General features: G+C 44.8%; 1 protein-coding gene across 8 annotated transcripts in view; it reads right to left on the bottom strand.

The window, feature by feature from the left end:
• Positions 1-6598: 6598 nt before the first annotated feature.
• The window catches only part of rnf2 (ring finger protein 2), a 65101-nt gene continuing 50992 nt past the window's right edge, over positions 6599-20707 (bottom strand). For 5 of the 8 annotated variants that reach the window (XM_038794647.1, XM_038794641.1, XM_038794646.1 and 2 more), the window contains exons 5-8: positions 16470-16748; positions 14757-14813; positions 11812-11983; positions 6599-7712 (exon numbers count right to left, since the gene is read on the bottom strand). In XM_038794647.1, the coding sequence (XP_038650575.1) occupies positions 7611-7712; positions 11812-11983; positions 14757-14813; positions 16470-16748 (610 nt within the window). In that variant the 3' untranslated portion in view covers positions 6599-7610. Of the gene's footprint in view, positions 7713-11784; positions 11984-14756; positions 14814-16469; positions 16749-20707 lie in introns of all 8 variants that reach the window. The other 3 variants (XM_038794643.1, XM_038794642.1, XM_038794648.1) reach the window with 3 other exon arrangements.

A 20707-nucleotide genomic window follows, 5' to 3' on the forward strand; every position in this document is an offset into this window, starting at 1 on the left:
CCGAATTGATGGCTTTGGAACCGGGCAAGCAGTTCGCAAGGCACATGGAGGTAATGAGGCAGAAGATGATGGTGGCGTTGAAGATGTTGATGGAGGCAATTGTCCCAGTGAAGGTGGCTGTGTCGAAGGCATCTGCTGAGGTGCGTAAGCTGGATGAGAAAATGAAGGGAATGGAGGAAGCCATGTTGAGGCACAGTGATCACTAAACCTCAATGGGGGAGGAGCTGCAGAGGGTGGTCGAGGCCAACAAGGGTCTGCGAGCTAAATTGGAGGATCGGGAAAATAGATCAAGGCAGTAAAATTTGACAATCGTGGGCCTGCCCAAGGGGGAGGAGGGCCCTAGGCCAACAGAGTAATTTACCAAGATGTTGGCGGAGTTCGGAGAGGATTCCTCCTGGTACAAACTGGACCAGGCTCATCGGTCATTGAGGCCTAAACCAAAGGCGAATGAACTGCCAGGAGAAGTGATTGTTTGCTTTAACAGGTACCACGTTGGGCAAAGCAGAAGCAGAAGGTGCAATGAGCTGGAGCACGTCTTTACCAGGACTTACTGTGGAGCTGGTGAGGAAGCAGACAGCCTTCGGCCAAGTGTAGACTTGCACTGTATAACAGTGGGGTGCGGTTCAGCGTAGTGTATCCAGCGAAGTTGAGGGTGACCTAAAACTCCAGACTTTTATTTTGAGACGGTGGAGGTGTTTGTAAAGGCAGAGAGATCGGGGCAGAAGTGAGGAATGCGACTGAGGACTGGTTTTGGACTGAGGGGAGGGGAGTTGGAAATGTGTATATAATTCTGTTTTTACTTCATGCTGTTAAATGGGGTAGAGAGTTGTTTTGGATAAGTTAACTGGGGGGGGGGGGGGGGGGTGTTTCTGTCTTTGTTTTTTGTAGCAATGGTTTTCCTGGAGTCTGTATGTTTGCACCGGATATATGTTTGTTTGTTTGAGGCAGGTATATATTTTCTTGCTGTTTTTCCTGGGACTGGGTGGAAGGCCATGGGCACCCACACTAGCAAGCTTTGTCGGCTAGTGAACGGAGGTGTGGTGAGGGAGGAAGAGGCTGCAGATATTGGAGCCTGGTGAACTGGAGCCTGGTGAACAGGATTCGATGAGCCTAGGAGGTGTGAAAAGGGGGTGGGGTCCGATGGTGGGTGAGGTATTTTTGAGAGGAAGTGGATGGGGGGATTGTGGGAGGGGGAAGAGGAGTTTGATGGTAACATGGGAGGGAGCGTGTCAGGTCCAGTGGGCAGGGCTCCGAGTTATGATAATGGTGGATAGGAGGGGGTGGGGAAGAGACCCCCACCCCCCGGATTAGGTTAGCTATATGGAACGTGAGGAGGTTGGGAGGACCAGTGAAGAGGCCGAGGGTATTTGCGCACCTACAAAGTTTAACGGCCGACGTGGCTATGTTACAGGGGGCTCATTTGAGGGTGAAGGATCAGCTGAGGCTCAGGAAGGGCTGTGTAAGCCGAGTGTTGCATTTGGGGTTTTACAGGGGGGGGGGGGGGGGGGGTGGAGGAGGAGGAGGGGGGGTAGCTCGGTGGAGAAGATGGTGCGGACCAGAGGGGTGGATATGTCATAGTGACAGGTGCATTGGAGGGGAGATTGGTGGTGTTGGAAAGTGTGTATGGCCCCAACTGGGATGTAGGGTTCGTGAGGAAGGTGTGTGGGGCCATTCTGGACTTGGATTTGCACGAGCTGATAGTGGGTGGGGACCAGAACTTTGTGCAGGAGCCAAGACTGGACAGGTCGCAGCCGCGCTCGTTTGCCCATACAGTTGGAGGGGGGGGGGGGGGCGCGAAGGCGTTGATTGGGCTTATGGAGGGATTGGGAGGAGTGAACCCATGAAGGTTCATGCACCCGACAGACTGGAGTATTTGTTTTTCTTCTCGGTCCACAAGATTTGTTTGTAGTAGGGAAGGCACTGTTGGCTGGGTTAAGGGATCAGAGTACTCACGCGATAGCAATTTCAGATCATGCACCAATGGGTGGACATGGTCTTGGAGAGGCGGACAGTGCAGAGGCCGGGGTGGAGATTGGACGTGGGGTTGCTGGGGGACCACAGTTTCTGTGACAACATCAGGAGGGTAATTGAGGAGTATGTGACTTTTAACTGCGCAGGGGAGGTATCGCAGGCGGTGGTATGGGAGGCTCTGAAGGCGGTGGTGACGGGGGAGGTGATATCGTTTGAGGCCAAGATGGATAAAGCGGAAAGGGTGGAGCGGCAAAGGTTGATAGATGAGATGTTGGAGATGGACAGGTGGTACGCGGGGATGCAGATCCAGCACTTTTAGATAGACGGAGGGAGCTACAGGCCCGTTTTGATTTGTAGTACACAGGGAAGGTGGTGCGGCAATTGAGGCGGGCAAGGGGAGCAGTTTATGAGTATGGGGAGAAGGGGGGTGCATGCTGGCATGGCAACTTCGGAGGGATGCGACGGCAAGGGAAATTGTCCAGGTGTGGGATAGGATGGGCAAATTGGTGGTGGCCCCGGACTACATCAACAGGGTGTTTGAGTTCTATGAAAATTTGTATAGGTCGGAGCCACAAGGGGGACGCAGGAATTCCAGGACTGTCTGGAGTACCCGAGGTTGGGGGAAAAGAGGATAGGGCCACATTGGAGGGGTTGATAGGGGAACAGGAGATAAAGGAAGCAATTGGGAGGATTCAATCGGGGAAGGTGGCAGGACCAGATGGGCTCCCAGTGCAGTATTATAAGAAATTTAAGGGCAAGTTGGCGCCACTGATGGTGGGGATGTTTGAGGAGGTGATAGGGAACGGGGTGCTGCCACAGACTTTGGGGCAGGCCTCAGTTTCCTTGTTGCTGAAGAAGGATAAGGACCCGTCAGAGTGTGGGTCATACAGTTCATATCGCTAGGGAATGTGGATGCAAAGATATTGGTGAAGGTCCTGGCGGCTAGGTTGGGGGGGGGGCTCCAGAAGGTAATGGGGGAGAACCAGACAGGATTCGTGAAAGAGAAGCAGCTATTCTGGAATATTAAGAAGGTGCTAAATGTAGCTATGACGCTGGCTGAGGGGAGGTGACAGAGGTGGTGGTTGCGCTGGTCACAGTAAAGGCATTTTGATAGGGTAGAATGGAGGTATTTGATTGCGGTGCTGGAGAGATTTGGGATTGGGCCGAGGTTTGTGGAGTGGGTATGGTTATTATATAAGAAACCGAGGGCGAGCGTCCGCAAAAACAATATGAGTTTGGGGCACTTTGCTCTGCACTGGGGGAGGACTAGGCAGGGGTGTCCTATGTCCTCTCTGCTACCTGTTATTTGCACTAGCGATTGGGCTTTTGGCCATCGCGCTGGGGAGCACGGGGGCATGGAAGGGAATAGTGCGGGGGTGTGGTGGAATAGAGGGTGTCCCTGTACGCGGATGATATATTACATGTCAGGGTCGAGTGCAGCGATGGGGTGTATATTGGAGCTTCTCCAAACGTTTGGGTCCTTTTCGGGGTATAGATTAAACCTGGAAAAAAGTGAATACTTTGTGGTATCCAGCCGGGGATGGGCGGGGCGCTACTATTCCGCAGGGCGGTAACCCACTTTAGATATCTGGGGGTGCAGGTGGCGTGGGACTGGGGGTAGCTCCGTAGGTTTAATCTTACCAGCTTGGTGGGGAGGGTGAAAGCAGATTTGGCGAGGTGGGATAGTCTCCCTCTGTCGCTGGCAGGTCGGGTGCAGGCGATTAAAATCAATGTGCTGCCGTGTTTTCTGTTTGTATTTCAGTGCCGGGGGAGTGGGGGGTAGGGGTAGCCAGGGGTACGAAGGTAGTTCTGCAGAGAGGGCGGCAGGCAGGGGCGTTAGGTCTCCCAAATTTATTGTTCTATTATTGGGCGGCGAATGCCGAAAAGGTGAGGAGTTCGGCTGGGTAGGGGTTGGTCCCAGTGGGTTAGAATGGAGGAGTCAGTGCAGGAGCTGAGGGCATTGGCAACAGTGCCGCTCCCGATGGCCCTGGGTAAATATTCTGGGTGTCCGGTGGTAGTGGCAAAGCTGAAGATTTGGAGGCAGCATTTTAAGTTGTGGGCGGGCTCAAGAGAAATTTTTTTTGTTTTTTTTAAATAAATTTAGATTAGCCAATTATTTTTTTCTAATTAAGGGGCAATTTAGCGTGGCCAATCCACCTACTCTGCACATTTTTGGGTTGTGGGGGTGAAACCCATGCAGACACGGGGAGAATGTGCAAACTCCACACGGACAGTGACCCAGAGCCGGGATCGAACCTGGGACCTCAGCGCCGTGAGGCGGTTGTGCTCACCACTAGGCCACCGTGCTGCCCTGGGTTCAAGAGAAATGCCGATTAGGGGGAAACCATAGGTTTGAGCCAGGGAAGTTGGGTGGCAGGTTTTGGAGATGGGCGGAGCGGGGAGTCAGGGTATTAAAAGACCTGGTCCCAAGAGGTCGTTTTGCGAGGCTCGAGGGTTTGGGGGAGAAATATGAACTGGGGCAGGGGGACATATTTAGGTACATGCAGCTACAGGACTTTGGCAGGGAGGAGGTTCAGAGCTTCCTTGAGGCGCTGGCCCTCTCGTTGTTGGAAGAGATATTGGCGGCAGGGGGAACGAAGAAGGGGGTGGTGTCGGCGATTTATGGAAGCTTTTTGGGGGAGGATAAGGTATCCTTGGCGGGGATTAAAGCCAAGTGGGAGGAAGAGTTGGGGGAGGCTGTGGAGGATAGTCTGTGGTTTGAGATGCTCCGGCGGGTAAAAGCCTCAACCTGGTGCGCAATGTTGGGGCTGATACAGCTGAAGGTCGTGTGTAGGGCGCACCTCAGGAGGACGAGGATGAGCCGACTCGGAGGGGGCGGAGGATGTGTGTGAGCACTGTGGGTGGAGCCCCGCAAATCATGTTCACATGTTTTGGTCCTGCCTGAAGCTGGAGTGGTGTTGGAGGGAGGTTTTAAGGTCATCTTAAGGGTGGTACATGTGAGTTTGGAGCCAGGGCCCCTAGAAGCCATTTTCGGGGTGTCGGACCAGCCAGGGCTGCAGGCGGATACGGGGGCAGATGTTTTAGCCTTCACCTCGCTGATTGCCCGAATGCAGGTCTTGCTGGAGTGGAGGTCAGCTTCTCTGCCTTCTGCCTCGGCTTGGCGGGGATCTACTGGAATTTTTGACGCTCGAGAAGGTGAAGTTTGAGCTGAGGGGGAGGATGGAAGAGTTCTACAATTCATGAACATTGTTTACCCTGCACTTTCAAGAATTGGATGCCATCGAACATTAAGTGGGGGTGGGGGGGGGGGGGGGGGGTGGGGGGGGGGGGGGGGGGGAGAGAAGAGAGAGAGAGACAGCAGACTAATCAATTATTTCCCTGTTGGAAAATGTAACCTCCAATACTTACAACTTCCATCTCCAAATGATGGAATGATAAAGATTGTCAGTATCAGCATTCTATAACATTGTGTATTTGTGCCTTTCTTCACACAAAAGTATTTACCACATGGAGAGCTCCTGAGCTGGATCAGAACACTTAAGTTTAGCACCAATAGAAGGCAAAAGATTTGACAGCAAGTTATGCATTGGCATATGGTTAAGAACAAATGACCCCTTTTCCTTCTTGATTGTGGATTTTGTTTTGTTTTCCCTTGTATAAAGAGGTAGGCAACACATACCAAAGTTTAAAGTTTCTTTGTTCCGGTGTGTAGAACTGTCTCTCTCTGTCATGCCCTATACTCAGAACACTTAGCCGCAATAACCTCCAAACTAACACTTGGGAGGCCTTGGCTGCAGGTGTTGTTTGCATTTTAAAGCTATCAGCAACCAGCCTAACAGCTCAGTAGTTACTGCGAACGGCTATTAAAATGTCAGGAAATCAACCAAACATAAAAGGAAATGTCAATAACTAGACCTAAAATAGCATACCACAAATAACTCATCATAATGCTGGGGTAGGAACAGGAAGTGGTAGGCCCTTTTCCCAAGTTGAAGTTGTATCTGCTCCATGGTTCAATAAGATCCTTCAGAAACCCATAAAATGTTAAGAACGTACGCTTTGAAAGCAGGGTTGCAAATTTTCACTGATTCGTTTTATGATGATGTTTGGCCAGGTGGAGCCCCGCAATCCCTTTGGTAAGTCTGACATGTGGTATTCTAATACTGATTCTTGCGTTTATTGAGATGGTTTATGAACAGAACTGTTGAAATTTATGAAAGGAACTTTCTAATGCACAAATGACAATGACAGTTCTGTTATACCATGTTCTGAGCACAAACAACCCTTAAGCTTTGATTAAGTCAATTAATTAAGTGCAATTTGAGATAATTTTGAAACAGGTTTCTGGAGCAGCTTCAAAACAGAAGGAGAATGAATACAGCAGATGCTGAAAATCTGAAAACAAAACAGAAAACATTAGAAATACTCGACAGGGACTGGCAACATCTGTTGAGAGGGAGAAACAGAGGGAACGCTTCAGGTTGATGATTATCAGAGTATTTCCAACATTTTCTGCTGCTGGTTAAGAGGATTTAATGCCTGGCACTACTACAAATAGCGCCCAGGTTCAAATCCTACACATGTACTTTAAATTATTCAAGAACACATTAAAATTGCTTACCCCTTCACCTATAAATGGGTTTATGCTCTCTAATAACTACTGCAATTATTATTCAAGCAAATAAACAGTATTATTTAATTTCAATTTGATAGTAACAGTGTACAAATAAGTAGTAGATGCCCAGGTACAGTATAGTTTCACGGTACAACTACCAGTACTTGATTGACAACATAAATACCCATTTTACATTTTACATGAAAAAATGTTTTTTTTAAAGAAAGACACTGAAAATATATTTATCTGTGTTTGCAATGCCTTGGCATCCTGTAGCACTTCGTTTTGGAATAGCAGAATTTGTTTAAAACCATAAGCTTTGCAACATTAAAGGATACTTGTCTTCAAATTAAATATTTTGTTTCCCTCCCAATAACTTAGTGGATTAATACACTATATAACATGGCCCCAGGTTCAATCCACAGCCAGAGCCCAGCTTGGGGCATGACAATTAGCCCTTGCCCCTTGGGTTAAAGGGAGGAATCCTGTGATCTTCTCAGTTTCTTCCATTACCAGCCTATCAATGCTCAATGCCCCAACTCTCATCTGATGAACGGTCACTTAAAGTGGGGGTTGGAGAGCTGCTATTGTATCAAACTCCACCATCCACTGACATTTTCGGGAGAAGTGCAAGGTGGCGACAAAAAAATTATTTCTCTCCCCGCCAAAACAAAATTGTTGAATATGACATTAGACTTTTGCCAAAAGGTTCACACGAGATTCCGAGCAACCAAATAATAAACATGTATCTACTGCCTGTGATGTAATCCATAAACCAAGAAACTGAGAAGCAACACACTACAAACTCCTATTTCCTGAATTCTCGGCGGTGGCCACAATATCATGATCAGATAAGAAAATCCACTGGGACACTGCCTCTTGCCCAAACCTGCGATGTTTCAGTTGTGAATTTGGAAGTCACAGATCTGTAAATCTGAACATGTGACAAGTTTATATTCATTGGAACATCTCACGATACTGCTGCTGTTGTGTGGAAGACAAATATGTCACAACCATCAAAAGCACAATCTTCATTTGTTTGGCATGGATCTTGCACCAATGCCTATTTGTGTTCCTTGGTTGGTGCATAATATAGTTCCATAGGTTTGTTCACCTTCCAATATTTCTCACTAACGAGCTCCAGTGAAAAGGAGCCATTCAGCAACTGGAAAGAAATAAAAACAACAGTAAATTTGACAAACCCTTTATGAAGAGTCATCAGGTGATTGGCACGAGGGCCACAGTCGAAAAACCATAATAGAGCATCACCATCTGCTTAGGTTTACTGTTTTATATTTTCCTTTCCTCTGACCTCAATAATGCATACAGTAATATCCAACAGATCAGAGGCTGAATTCACCCTGACACTCTCATAGCAGCAGCTCTGCTAAAGATACTAGATGAGGAAAAGGTGTCAAATGCCTACGATTGGTTATGCCAACCTGAGAAATGAGACTGGGCCTCAATTTAATGGCTCATTCGAAAGATGGTGTCCCCAACATTGCAGCACTCCCTTAATAGTGCACTGAAGTGTCAGCCTAAATTGTGGAGTGGGACTTAAACCGGTGACTAAACTCAGATCACTGTCAATTGCTGAACTGATATACAAGTCACGTTTACTGGATTACTAATGGCAAGATTTTGCTGTTAGTTATACGTCTGACTAAAATAAAAAATTTAGAGTACCCAATTATTTTTTTTCAATTGAGGGGCAATTTAGCGTGGCCAATCCACCTAACCAGCACATCTTTGGGTTGTGGGGGTGAAATCCACGCAGACATGGGGAGAATGTGCAAACTCCACGCGGACAGTGAGCTAGGGCCGGGATTCAAACCTGGGCCATGATTCTCCCCTACCCGGCAGGGCGGGGGGGGGGGTCCCAGCGTACCGAGAACCACTCTGTCGTCGGGTTAGGCCCGTGCCGGAGTGGCTCCCGACCGCTCCGCCGACCAGTGCCAACGGCCTTTGGCGCCACGCCGACCGGCGTCAGGGCTGGCCGAAAGGCCTTCGCCAGATGGCGTGAGTCCACGCATGCGCCGGAGCGTCAGCGGTTGCTGACGTCACCCCAGCCCATGCACGGTGGAGGGGGTCTCTTCCGCCTCCGACATGATGGAGGCCGTCGCGGCGGCGGAAGAAAAAGAGTTCCCCCACGGCACAGGCCCGCCGGCCGATCGGTGGGCCCCGATCGCGGGCCAGGCCACCGTGGGGGCACCTGCCGGGGTCAGATCCCCCCCCCCCCGGCCAAGGACCCCGGGGCTCACTTGCATCGCCTGCTCCCACCAGCACCAGAGGTGGTTTAAACCACGTCGGCGGGAGAGGCCTGACAGCGGCGGGACTTCGGCCCATCGCGGGCCAGAGAATCGCCGCGGCGGGCTCGCCGATCGGCAGGGCTAGATTCCCGCTCCCGCCGATTCCCGGGTGGCAGAGAATTCCGGCCACGGCGGGGGCGGGATTTACGCTGGCCCCGGTTGATTCTCCGACCCTGTGGGGGTTTGGAGAATTACGCCCCTTGTTCCTCAGCGCCACAGTCCCAGTGCTAACCACTGCACCACATGCCACCCCATCTGACTAAAATTGATTGAAAACTAACATTATCAGAAGTCTCTGAATCATATAGAATTCAAAGAGGACTCCAGTTAGTGCAGAGTTAGATTACTTCAGAGGGAGCTCCATATTATGTATTTTTCTGCAGCATACTGTATAGACTAGGTGCAGTCTTTTATAGCCCCCGTTAAAACCATAGGGTAAATTTTCCGGTTCCACGTGAATCGTCACGGCGGGAAGGATCATTTAACGATCTATTGACCCCGGTAGGTAATTTCCGATCTTGGGTGGGCGTGACTGGAAAATACTGCCCATGTCTCTTGATACCATAGAATCATCGAATCCACAGTGCAGAAGGAGGCCATCCGGTCCATCGAGTCTGCACCTGTCCCCGGAAAGAGCTCCCCACCCAAGCCCACACCTCCATCCCATCCCCGCAACCCAGTAACCCCACCTACCCTATGGTCAACACTTTGATCTACCCCTCATTTAGGATTCTGGAGGTTTAACCTTAACTGAGTCACTATTTGGTTATCGCTGTCCTACAATTTCTTGACTTTATGAATCAAAGTGTAACATTTTCCACCCACCAGTTCTTTGGCATAAATTCTGTTTCCAAAATAGTTCATACTATCATTGGTCTCTCTGTTATCCCCTCCCAAATATTCTGAGATGAAGTTCAACTGACCCTGCTAACTTTTCAAACTTTACTCCCAAATCACTGATAGTTTCTTCTGAATATTTACCTCCAGTGGCAGCTCTTCTCTATCTTCCCGAGATACTACTAATAGTCTTACTTTAAACTTCTGTTGTAAAAACCACAGCAAAACAGATAAAAGAACGGGTGCTGCTTTCAAAGTGTGGCTTATTGTTGCAAAAATAAAAAGACTTGAACATCTGAAAACATCATGGGCAAGCAGCCAGAGGAGGATCTCAAAATCCAATCCCAATCTCAGGCATCCTTTGAACTTGCTTGTTGTTGGGGACAATGCTCATTAGTTCACTGTTGAGGATCCCAGATGAACTTCACTGAACCGGCTCACAACAAGCACGGATCATTGCTCAAGTGGAACTTCTCTCAGAAAAATATAGCCATGTGAAACACTAGCACTGCATTGCTGTGGCTAGTAACGATCAGAGTTGTCAAAATATATCCCATTCTCATCACAATAATAGGACTACTTCAATGATTTTCCTGGTGCATTTCTATTTAACAATGAGGAAACACAAGATAAAGAAAACCTTTATGATATATGTGAACCTTTAGCTGAGGCCTCCTAGGCTGCTGGTACACTATGAATTTTGTCTCATATTTATGTCGGTAGCAACATGAATCCAGTCCTGAAACTGTCCTCGTAATACATAATACTTGCCTGTGTCCTGCTCCAATGGTCGGAGCTCAGATGTTTGCAACCTGTGCATTCTGCACAGTGAAACTCAGCTTTGTTTCTCACATCTCACATTCGGAAGCAGTTCCCCTCACCTCCAAAAGATCTTTCAGTTCTCCCTTTATTTTTCCCCCATCTGCACTATTACTTCATCAGCTTGAAGCTGGAAACCTGGCCCACATTATTTCCTGAACAAAAGGCAACTCTCATCTTTGCCAAATTCCACTGGCTCCCTGATCTGCATTGATTTGCAATTAAGATCTTCATTTTCACCTTCAGCTCTCTCAGTGGCTGTAACCCTCCGTGATCTCTTCCAGCTATGCAGCCTTTGCATATCTACTGCTTCTTCAACACCAGCATCTCATTCTCCATTCCCTCTGCTGCACCCACTGAATCCATTATCCCCACAGCCTCTGGAACGCCCTTAAAATCTTTGTTTGTGACCTTTCCGCCGTCAAAAGATTCCTTCTCTTCAGCTATCCTTTCACCCTCTAGCTCCACTCTGGTGTTACAGTAGCAAGATACCAAACAGGTGGTGTAAAATGAACGGAAACTACTTTTCATTTGAATTGCCCCCACAGTACACATCCCTTCAAACCACAGAAAATGAGGCTGTAACTTGCATGTTCATGTCGGAGTATGATGTAATATCTGGAATGAACACTGGATGTAATAGCTCACATCAACCTTGTTAATGGGGTAAAGACCGTACAAATCTCCCAATTACCTGAGAGGACCACTTTCCCAGGCTAAAAGAAATATATATATCAGTAAATTGTTCATGCTGTTCCCTGGGAAATTGAGCTGCAGACCATCTAAAACATTGCAGGCAAAGTTATCTATGAAAGCACAGTATTCCTGCGAGTTGTGGAGAAAATGGGGTGTCAGGATATCACACTGCACTGGGAATGAATGAATCACATCTTTTACTTTAATCACAATGCCAGCTTTGTATAACTGTGGGAAGACAAAGGTAAAAGGGCTAAAATGATTTAGGTTCTGTACCCAAACACAGGAAACAAAAGTCTGGAGAGACACACATTCTAAGCCAAAGTCAACTGCAAATACCAATATTTTAAAAGCTGGATGGTGCGCTTTAATGAGTGGGTGAGAGATTTTTTTTTTCAACCTAGGAAAATCAGCTCCAATCACTCTTCATTGTGGAAGTACCTGATGGAAATGCAACTTGAATTTCTCTAGTGAAGGAACCTTAACCTACCTTTCGCTTTCAAATGCTAATGTTCCCTGTATTCCCAGCAGTTGTGGGGTTTTCTTTTGATCTGGAATAAAATGCAGTTAACTCACCCCCTGAAAAGCAGCTCAGATACTTACAGTGAACTGGCCGTTCACCGTTGCAATGTAAATGGTGTATTGCTTCTCACTGACTGTTTCCACATTCATTGGATTTGCTTCTTCGTTTTTCCTGAGCTCTTCTAGGGCTAACCTCATAGCCAGGTACTTGGACAGATGATCAACAGTGGCATTTCCTGTTGTTTTTATATACCTTTTACACCAGAAAATAAGAAAGAAAGAACATGAGACATGGAGTCATGCATGAAGATTCTCCCTACGACCTCCTCAATCTTAAAAGGGGTGTGGGGATAAATTCATAACATGGTTTATTGTTAGCATTCACATGGAGAACCATACAGGAACTTGTGGAAAGGCAATGCGATTTGCCTTCCGTCGTTCCCTCTCCCCAGACACCATATTTCACATGTTCTAAGACTTGTAAATTGTCAGGAATATTTTAATGGATTAAGTTTTCTAACCATAAACAATGTAATTAATGTATTTTGTTATATTTGCTCAACTATCACTTAACTGTATTGTAACAAAGTTGCAAGGGTCTTTGATTTCCTCTTCCCAAATATTGAATATGGTAAAAGCGGAAGTAATTTATATGTAAATTTAAATCGTTTTTAAGAACATATTAAGATTTTAGACCATCTACAGTTCAAGGTGCTACATAGGGCTCATATGACCGGGACGAGGATGAGTAGGTTCTTTGGGGGCGAAGACAGGTGTACTAGGTGCTCGGGGAGTCCAGCGAACCATGCCCATATGTTCTGGGCATGCCCAGCGCTGGGGAAATTTTGGAAGGGGGTAGCAAGCACGGTGTCGAGGGTGGTAGGATCCAGGGTTAAGCCAGGCTGGGGACTCGCAATATTTGGGGTTGCAGTGGAGCCGGGAGTGCAGGAGGCGAAAGAGGCCGGTGTTCTGGCCTTTGCGTCCCTAGTAGCCCGGCGGAGGATTCTTCTTCAGTGGAAGGATGCGAGGCCCTCAAGCGTGGAGGCCTGGATCAACGATATGGCGGGGTTCATCATATTGGAGAGGGTGAAATTTGCCCTGAGGGGATCAGTACAGGGGTTTTTCAGGCGGTGGCAGCCTTTCCTGGACTTTCTGGCAGAACGGTAGGGGAAAAAAAAAAGGCCAGCAGCAGTAGCAGCCCGGGGGGGGCGGTTTGGTGGGTTGGGTTGAAGGGGCGTGTAAATGTTCTTTGGTTATGACGGGTGTTAATCTCTTTCTTCTTTTTGTATTTAACGGGGGGGGGGGGGGGGGGGGGGGGGGGGTTTGTTCTTTTTTGTTTTTCTTAGTTGTTAATATTTTTGTTTTTTGTTAATATTTTCTGTTATTGATATTTTACGAAAATCTGAATAAAAATTATTTTTATTAAAAAAAAGGCTTTAGACCATATCAGTGAGTTAATTCAGTGAGTGATTCAGCTTAAGAAGGTGTGACTTGATCCTTGACTTGTGTAACTAACTTCAGTGTGGGCTCCAGTGCCCTAGATTGAAACGGTAAAGATCAGCAAGGGCTCCAGTTTCCAAAACCTATCCAGCAACACCCGTGGGCAAGTATGTGTGGCTATTAGGTGAGGAGAAGATCAGCCCATGTTACCTTGATTGATCAAACAGATGGCCTTGGAAATACTGTCACACCTTTGGGGAAGGAAAGGAGGGAAAATAACGGTGGAGAGACAAATCTATCTATGAAAAGTATTGAACAATTGTGGCTCATTGCCTTATGACAACAGCTGCATGTAACCAATTTTAACGGAAGTTATTAGACAGACTTATTCCTGTTTACGCACAACATTTCTTGGATTGACAAGACTTAATAACATGAGTTTTCTTTCAGCGTTTGAAAACTCCACAGACTCAAGACTCTGCTCTGTGAGTACGTTTTGTTTGTCATAGGCAGCACCTGTGCCACTCAAAATGTTATCATTTTACTAACCATTCAGAGTTGGAAAAAAAAATCATCCTTGGGATGTGGTCATCGCTGGCTAGCCCAGCACTTATTGCCCATTCCCAATTGCCTTTGTGGAGGTGGTGATGAGCTGCTTTCTTGAACCGCTGTAGTTGTGTTGTAAGTACACCCACAGTGCTGTTAGGAAGAGAGTTCCAGGATTTTGACCCAGCGACAGTGAAGGAATGCCGATATATTTCCAAGTCAAGATGGTGAGTGACTTGGAGGGAAACTTCCAAGTTGTGGTGTTCCCAGGTATCTGCTGCCCCTTGACCTTCCACAATTTGATTGCACTGTCTTGTTGAAATACAAATACCTGTGTAATAATACGTCAAACACATCTCAGAATCATAAATTAGTCTGCAGAGGGGCTCGTTCAGTGGCTGAGTGAGCAAATGCTCAGTCGCAAATGGTCTGCTCCTTGGCCTGGGCAGAGTTTGACGATATCAGTGGCGACAACAATAAAAAGGTCTATATCTAGGGTATCAGGAACAATTTCAAATGCAATTCTCCACCTTAAAACTCACTTGTTTTTGATTCAGAAAAGGATACTCATTTGGCCACAGTGCTAGAGGAGTATAAAACCATGTCCCAGGAGACTTAAGTACTTGGAAAAGAGGAGTGATTTAAAATATATTCATGGCCATGGTCCCAAGGATAGCAAGAGGCCTGATTTTGCAGCCCAGACTCAATTTGATCAGGGCGCTTCATCAGGAGTTGTAGTCACTCGTACTGGTGAAACAGTTACTGGGGTTCAAATCCATTTGTCTCATATAAACACTCTCAGACTACCAGCAAACCAGCAGGTCTGCATCATATTGACCAAATGCTAAAATTGAGTACTGACTGTCATGTGTAAACTGGTCACCCGGCGCTTTAACATTTCTGGCACCGTTCAGTTTGCAATTGACAGTGTGGACTCAAGAGTGTCCGTGAATCAAAATGAAACGGATTCTCCCAGACCTCCGTATGTCGGTGGTCTGTTCCTGGTTTGTGGAGAAACCGGTTGCAGTGAAACTGCTTACCGCTTTCTCGACACCGGTGTGCGCCCCACAATCCTCTGGACACCAACCGTGACCTGCCTTGGTTAAAAGAGAAAAATATTTAGAGTCATAGAACAGGTAGCTCTTAATTGGTAGCATGCTCTATATTAATGATCACCTTTACTATGTAGAAAATGTCAGCACCATTAAAGTTGCAGAATACAATGTCACGGCTTCCAGGAAGACATTCCAACCCTCTCAAATCTGTGGTACACATGTTTAAAGCAATGCACATTCCTCACCCTTCTGTCCCCAGTTTTATTCCATTATGTCTCCTTTCCTGAAAGCAATGGCACACATTATGGAATGGGGTCAATACCTGACCCAAATAGTCATTCTTCGTGAGTGACTCTAGAAAATGAGACCCGAGGGGAACATACGGTCACAAAGACCGTCACAGCTGAACACAAACACGTTCACTTGTGCAACTTCCAGCAAGAGTCAATAAATAACCATCAAGAGGAAACTCTGGTTGATCTTTTTCATTTCCCTATTCCAGGGTCACCAAGGCCAAGGGTAGTCCATCATCTGCAGTCTTGGCAGAGGTCAGCTAACTCAGCACAGGATAACACTGGACTTTATAATAGTCAAAATAGACATCACAACTCCATTCATGCCACAGTGCTTCAAATCTAAACATTTCACACGGTATCATAGAAATGTAAGGCCCGGAAAGAGGCCATTCAGCTCATTGCGCCTTTCCTGGTTCTTTGAAAGAATAGAGCTCGTTTTCACAACCTCACTTTATGTTCGTTACCCTGAAGTTTCTCATTCTCAAGAATCTGTCCAAATCCTTTTTAAAATTAATCATGTTCCATTGCTTTTTCAGGTAGTGATCCTGACATCTCAATGTAACACTCAATCTCCCCTCCAAACCTTTGGCCAATGATTTTTCAATCTATGACCTTTACATTTTCTCTATCTGCTTTGTCAATACCTCTCAATCTTGTAAACGAATGAAATCAATCCTAACTTTTACAAACACTCCTCGAGTCCCTCAACCCTGGTAAAATTCTGGTAAGCCTCATTTGTAACCTTTTAAAGGCCGTTTTATCTTTCCCAAAACTTCGTACCCAGAATTGTCCACAGTTATCAGCTTGAGGCATAGCCAGCGATTTATAAAGTGGCATGGCCACTTTGCTTTTATATTTTGTTTGTCTATTTTTAAACCCAAGTAAACCATGTAGTTTTGCACCACCTTGTGAACTTGCCTTTCCCCTTTTAAGGATTTGTGTATATGGACATCAAGGTCTCTTTGCTCCTCGAAAAATCATGCCATTAAGAACACGATCTTGCCATATTATTCATCCCAAAATGCTTCTCCTCGTTGAACTCCATTGACTGCCATGCTTCTGCCCATTTCACCATTATATTTGTCATCCTTTGATATTTTAAATGCCAGAACTGCAAACTGTTTAGCTTTTGCATTGGTACTCTTGAGCCTGTGATTTTATTCATAACACTGCCGTTGACTTGAAGGCTGCAAGGGATCCTAGACCTTCAGTTTTTACGGTCTTAATTAAGTATCACTCCAGAATAATTGATCTCTCTTTCTTGTTCAGGTTCTGACTTGACCTGACATACATTTCCAGAAATTTCCATTTTTGCTACCAGTATTTGGGGCTTTCCTTTTAAAAAGAAAATTCTGAATTCTTCTGATCCGGTGAATAACATTAATCCTTCTCACCTACATACCTGGTCTGTGCTGTTTCATCTTTCTCCATTAGTGTCGGATGAGGCCTGAAGACCAGTTCAATTTCATTGGTTCCATCAGTCACTGGATCAGGATCCCCCGTCCCATTCTCATTTGTGGTGTCAAGGTCTGGACCCGAATCATCTGACGTCTTTGCACGTTTTTGACTTGGTCCCGCCTCTTGGTTGCTGTGCGTGGAGGCATTACTGCAATGTGAACTATCCCCGTTGTCTTCTGCTCCACTGCCATTCTCAGCCTGATGTTTTCTCACTCTCTGCGCTCTGTACCAAACGAACAATAATTCAATATGTTGGCATGAAACCGGTCAAATAAAATGTAAATGACAATGCATCTTAGATTCATTCAGGGGATGTTACTGTAATGCAGAGTACCAATCAGCTGATTTGTCACTCTTATAACAGTTTAATGTATTTGAATAATCAAAGACTCAAATATTTAATCACAAGTACAAATGGTTGGCGAAGGCTTTAAAATATTCAGTTCTTCAATAGTCTTTGTGAATTTTTGTTACAATGAAGCTTATCGACTCACATATTAAAACAGCATAGCATTTATTTAAAAGTTTATGTAACTGAACAGTGTTCCCTGTTTCCTGCTCACTACCAGAGTAATTTAATGGTTTTCAGGTCTCAAAAAGGTCTGCACTCCAAGAGACAGGCAAGGATTAACACCTACGAACTTCTAAAATACCAAGCATAAACGTGAAATTTGAATAATATTTCCAAATTAGTCATTAAAATTCTTATTGGGCTTTACACCTGTGATTTAGAACAGAAATCACTTTTCTTTATTTTTCACTGCATTCACGTTAATCGAGTACAACTATTAAGGGCTGAGTATCATGATGATTTACTGAGCTAGCCCCATGACCAAGGTGTGGGTCTGGATTCCACACTCTTGCTGCTGAGTCAGAGGTTTGTGGGTTCAATGTAAAACACAATTATGTAAAACTGGTAGTCTCGCAAAAAAAAACTTTCATTGAACAAATGTTACACTTGAAATTTGTCACACTGGAACCTTAAAGGAAGATTTAAAAAAAAAAGATAATTGTGGAAAAACTGAAACAGAGTAAAATACAACTTTTTCATACAAGAGGAAAGCGAATGGGAAAAAAAGTATTTGAAAAAAAACCAATGATTGCCTTAGTACAAAAGTCTTTCTTAATGAATTACTACATCTAACATTGCAACAGCATCTAAAACACATTCTTTTAATTATTTTTCTTCCCAATCAGTAATTCAGTCTTGCTTCTACAATTACTTCACTTTTTGAATTCTGTAACTGCTTAGACTGCTGGTACTTTGAACCCATCCTGTCTATAATGCAGCACTGACACAAGCAGTAGCTGCAATATCAGCTATTGCTCAAAAGCCAGGTTTGCGTTTTTTTTATATTTCTGCCACCAGAATTTCCCTGTAGTCTCTGGAAACATGGGCCAGCCATTCAAAAAGCTATTCATGCTCATATGAAGTGGTGACTAAAGACCACCATTTATGTTTGCCTCTGGAGGCCTCTTGTAAACTCCCGTCTCAGTGCTTGTATGTTACAATGCTTCCTCTGATGACATAGATGTAATATAAAATGCAGCTTAGGGACTTAGATAATCAGTGGTACAAAACTGCTTTTCCCAATCAATACTGCAGTGCACTTACAAGCAGTAGCAAAGACATGTTAGTTTATTTATCACTGCTAATCAGATGTACTGCTCTAAATGGCCAGTATTGAATTCTCTTAACAGAAACTTGCTGATGTGTACTAAATCATTTCGAAGCACTCCCATTAAACAGTGCTGATCAATATTGACTCAAGTGTGTACGCAATTGTGTTAGAAAACAATGAATCCCATGAAAGAAGTCCACCTACTAACTGGGCCATTAATAGTAATTAAAGTTCAGCTGTGATAAGTAACTGCACACTAATGTTGCATAATCATAGATTTAACCATGCAACCGTAAAGGATTATAATGAAGGCAATAGAAGTGTTTTCAAAAGAACATTGTTCTTTTACATCAATATTTCAATCTTCTACTTCAACACTTAGGAACTCTGCCGTATTCTATGAAGCCTGGCATCAGAATCCAAACTGGGGAGGCTAAAGTTGGAGTTACTGCATCCTTTCTAATTACTGCGTATACTGAGGGGCTACATACGAACAAGGGCAGGAGTAAGCCATTCAGCCCCTTGAGCCTGCTCCGCTATTTAATAAAATCATGGCCAATCTGATAGTGATCTCAAATTGCATCCCATCTGCCTCTAATAACTCATAACTCCCATATTATCATCAAGAATCTATCCACCCCTGCCTTAAAAATATTTAAAGACTGCTTTCACCAGCTTTTCAGGAACAGAACTCCAAAGACTCACAACTCTCCAAGTGAAACTTCATCTCCATTTTAAATAGGCGACCCCTAGGTCTCAATTCTCCCACAAGAGGAAACATCCTGTCTGCTTCCATCCTGTCAAGGACCCTCAGGGATTTAAAAGTTTCAATCAAGTTGCCTCTTACTCTTCTAAACCTAGTCTGCCCAACCTTTCCTCATAAGACAATCTGCCATTCCAGATATTAGTCTAGTAAGCCTTCTCTGAACTGCTTTCAACACAGTTACATCCTTTCTTAAATAAGGAGACCAATACTCTACATAGTACTCCAGATTTGGTCTCACTAGTGCCCTATACCACTAAAGCATAACTTCCCTACATTTGTATTTAATTCCCCCGACAATAAATTATAATTCTATTAGCTTTTCCCAATTACTTGCTGTACTTGTGTACTAGCCTTTCATGATTCATGCCAAATCCTTCTGCATCTCAAAGCTCTGTAATCTCTCACCATTTAGAGAATGCGCTTCTTTTTTATTCATCCTGACAAAAAAGGACAATTTCACATTTTCCTACATTATACTCCATTTGCCCGATTATTGTCAAGTCACTAAAGCTACTTTTTTGTAGCCTTCTAATGTCCTCTTCACAACTTACTGAAGAGGACATTAGAAGGCTACAAAAAAGTAGCTTTAGTGAACTGACAATAATCGGGCAAATGGAGTATAAATGTAGGAAATGAAAAACACAAATGGAGTATATACTTTCCTACCTATCATTGTGTCATCAACAAATTTGGTAAGCATCCCTTCAATCCCTTCCTCCAAAGTTATTTATATAAATTATAAATAATTGAGGCCCACACACTGATTCCTGTGGCACACCACTTCTTACATCCTGACAACCTGAAAAAGACACATTTATGTCTACTCCGTTTCCTGTTAGCTAACCAATCTTATATCTATGCTAATATGTCACCTCCTATAACATGAACAAGTATAGTACATCCACCAGTTCCCTATTATATGTTACTTCCTTAAAAAAAAACTCCACTAAGTTGGTTAAACAGGATTTCCCTTTCACAAAATCATGTTGACTCTGTCTGATTACTGTGAGTTTGTCCAAGTGCCCTGCTATAACTTCTTTAATAATAGCTTCTAATATTTTCCCTATAACAGATATTAAACTAACAGGCCTATAATTTCCAGAGTTCTGTCTCTCTCCCTTTTTGAACAATGGGGTCATGTTTGCTATCTTCCAATCTAATGGAACCTTCCCTGAACCAAGGGAGTTTTGGGAAATTAAAACCATCAGCTACCTCACTAGGCACTTTCTCTTAGACCTGTGAACGAAGTCCATCTGGACCCAAGGCACTTGTCAGCCCTCTATTCTGACAATTTACTCAGTACCACTTCTCAGGTGACTGTATTTTTCCAGAGTTCCTGCCTCCCTTTCATTTTCTGGTTCATAGCCGCTTCTGGAATGTTACTTACATCCTTTACAGTGAAGCATGATGCAAAATACCTGTTCATTCATCTGCCATCTCCAATCTTATGACCTGTCACCTATCTTTGCACAATTATTTGCTTTATCTTTTAAGTTTCATAATATCTTTAACTTTTCTAGTTAAACATAGACTTTTTCTTACTCGTTGGAATGTATCTATTCTGTGCATCCTGAATTACCCCCTTAAATGTTTGCCATTGCACCTCTACTGTCCTATCCCTTACCTAATTTGCCAATTTACTTTAGACAGCTCTGCTTTTCTGCCTTAAGCTTTAAAACAGTCTCAGCCCACTCCTCTCTCTCAAACTGAATGTAAAATTCAATCAAATGTCATACTACTGTTTCTGTGCACTTTTCACCTAACTGCTATCCACAAAATCATTTAATATGCAAT

Source organism: Scyliorhinus canicula, chromosome 4 (genome assembly GCF_902713615.1).
Source record: "Scyliorhinus canicula chromosome 4, sScyCan1.1, whole genome shotgun sequence".
NCBI lineage: Eukaryota > Metazoa > Chordata > Chondrichthyes > Carcharhiniformes > Scyliorhinidae > Scyliorhinus > Scyliorhinus canicula.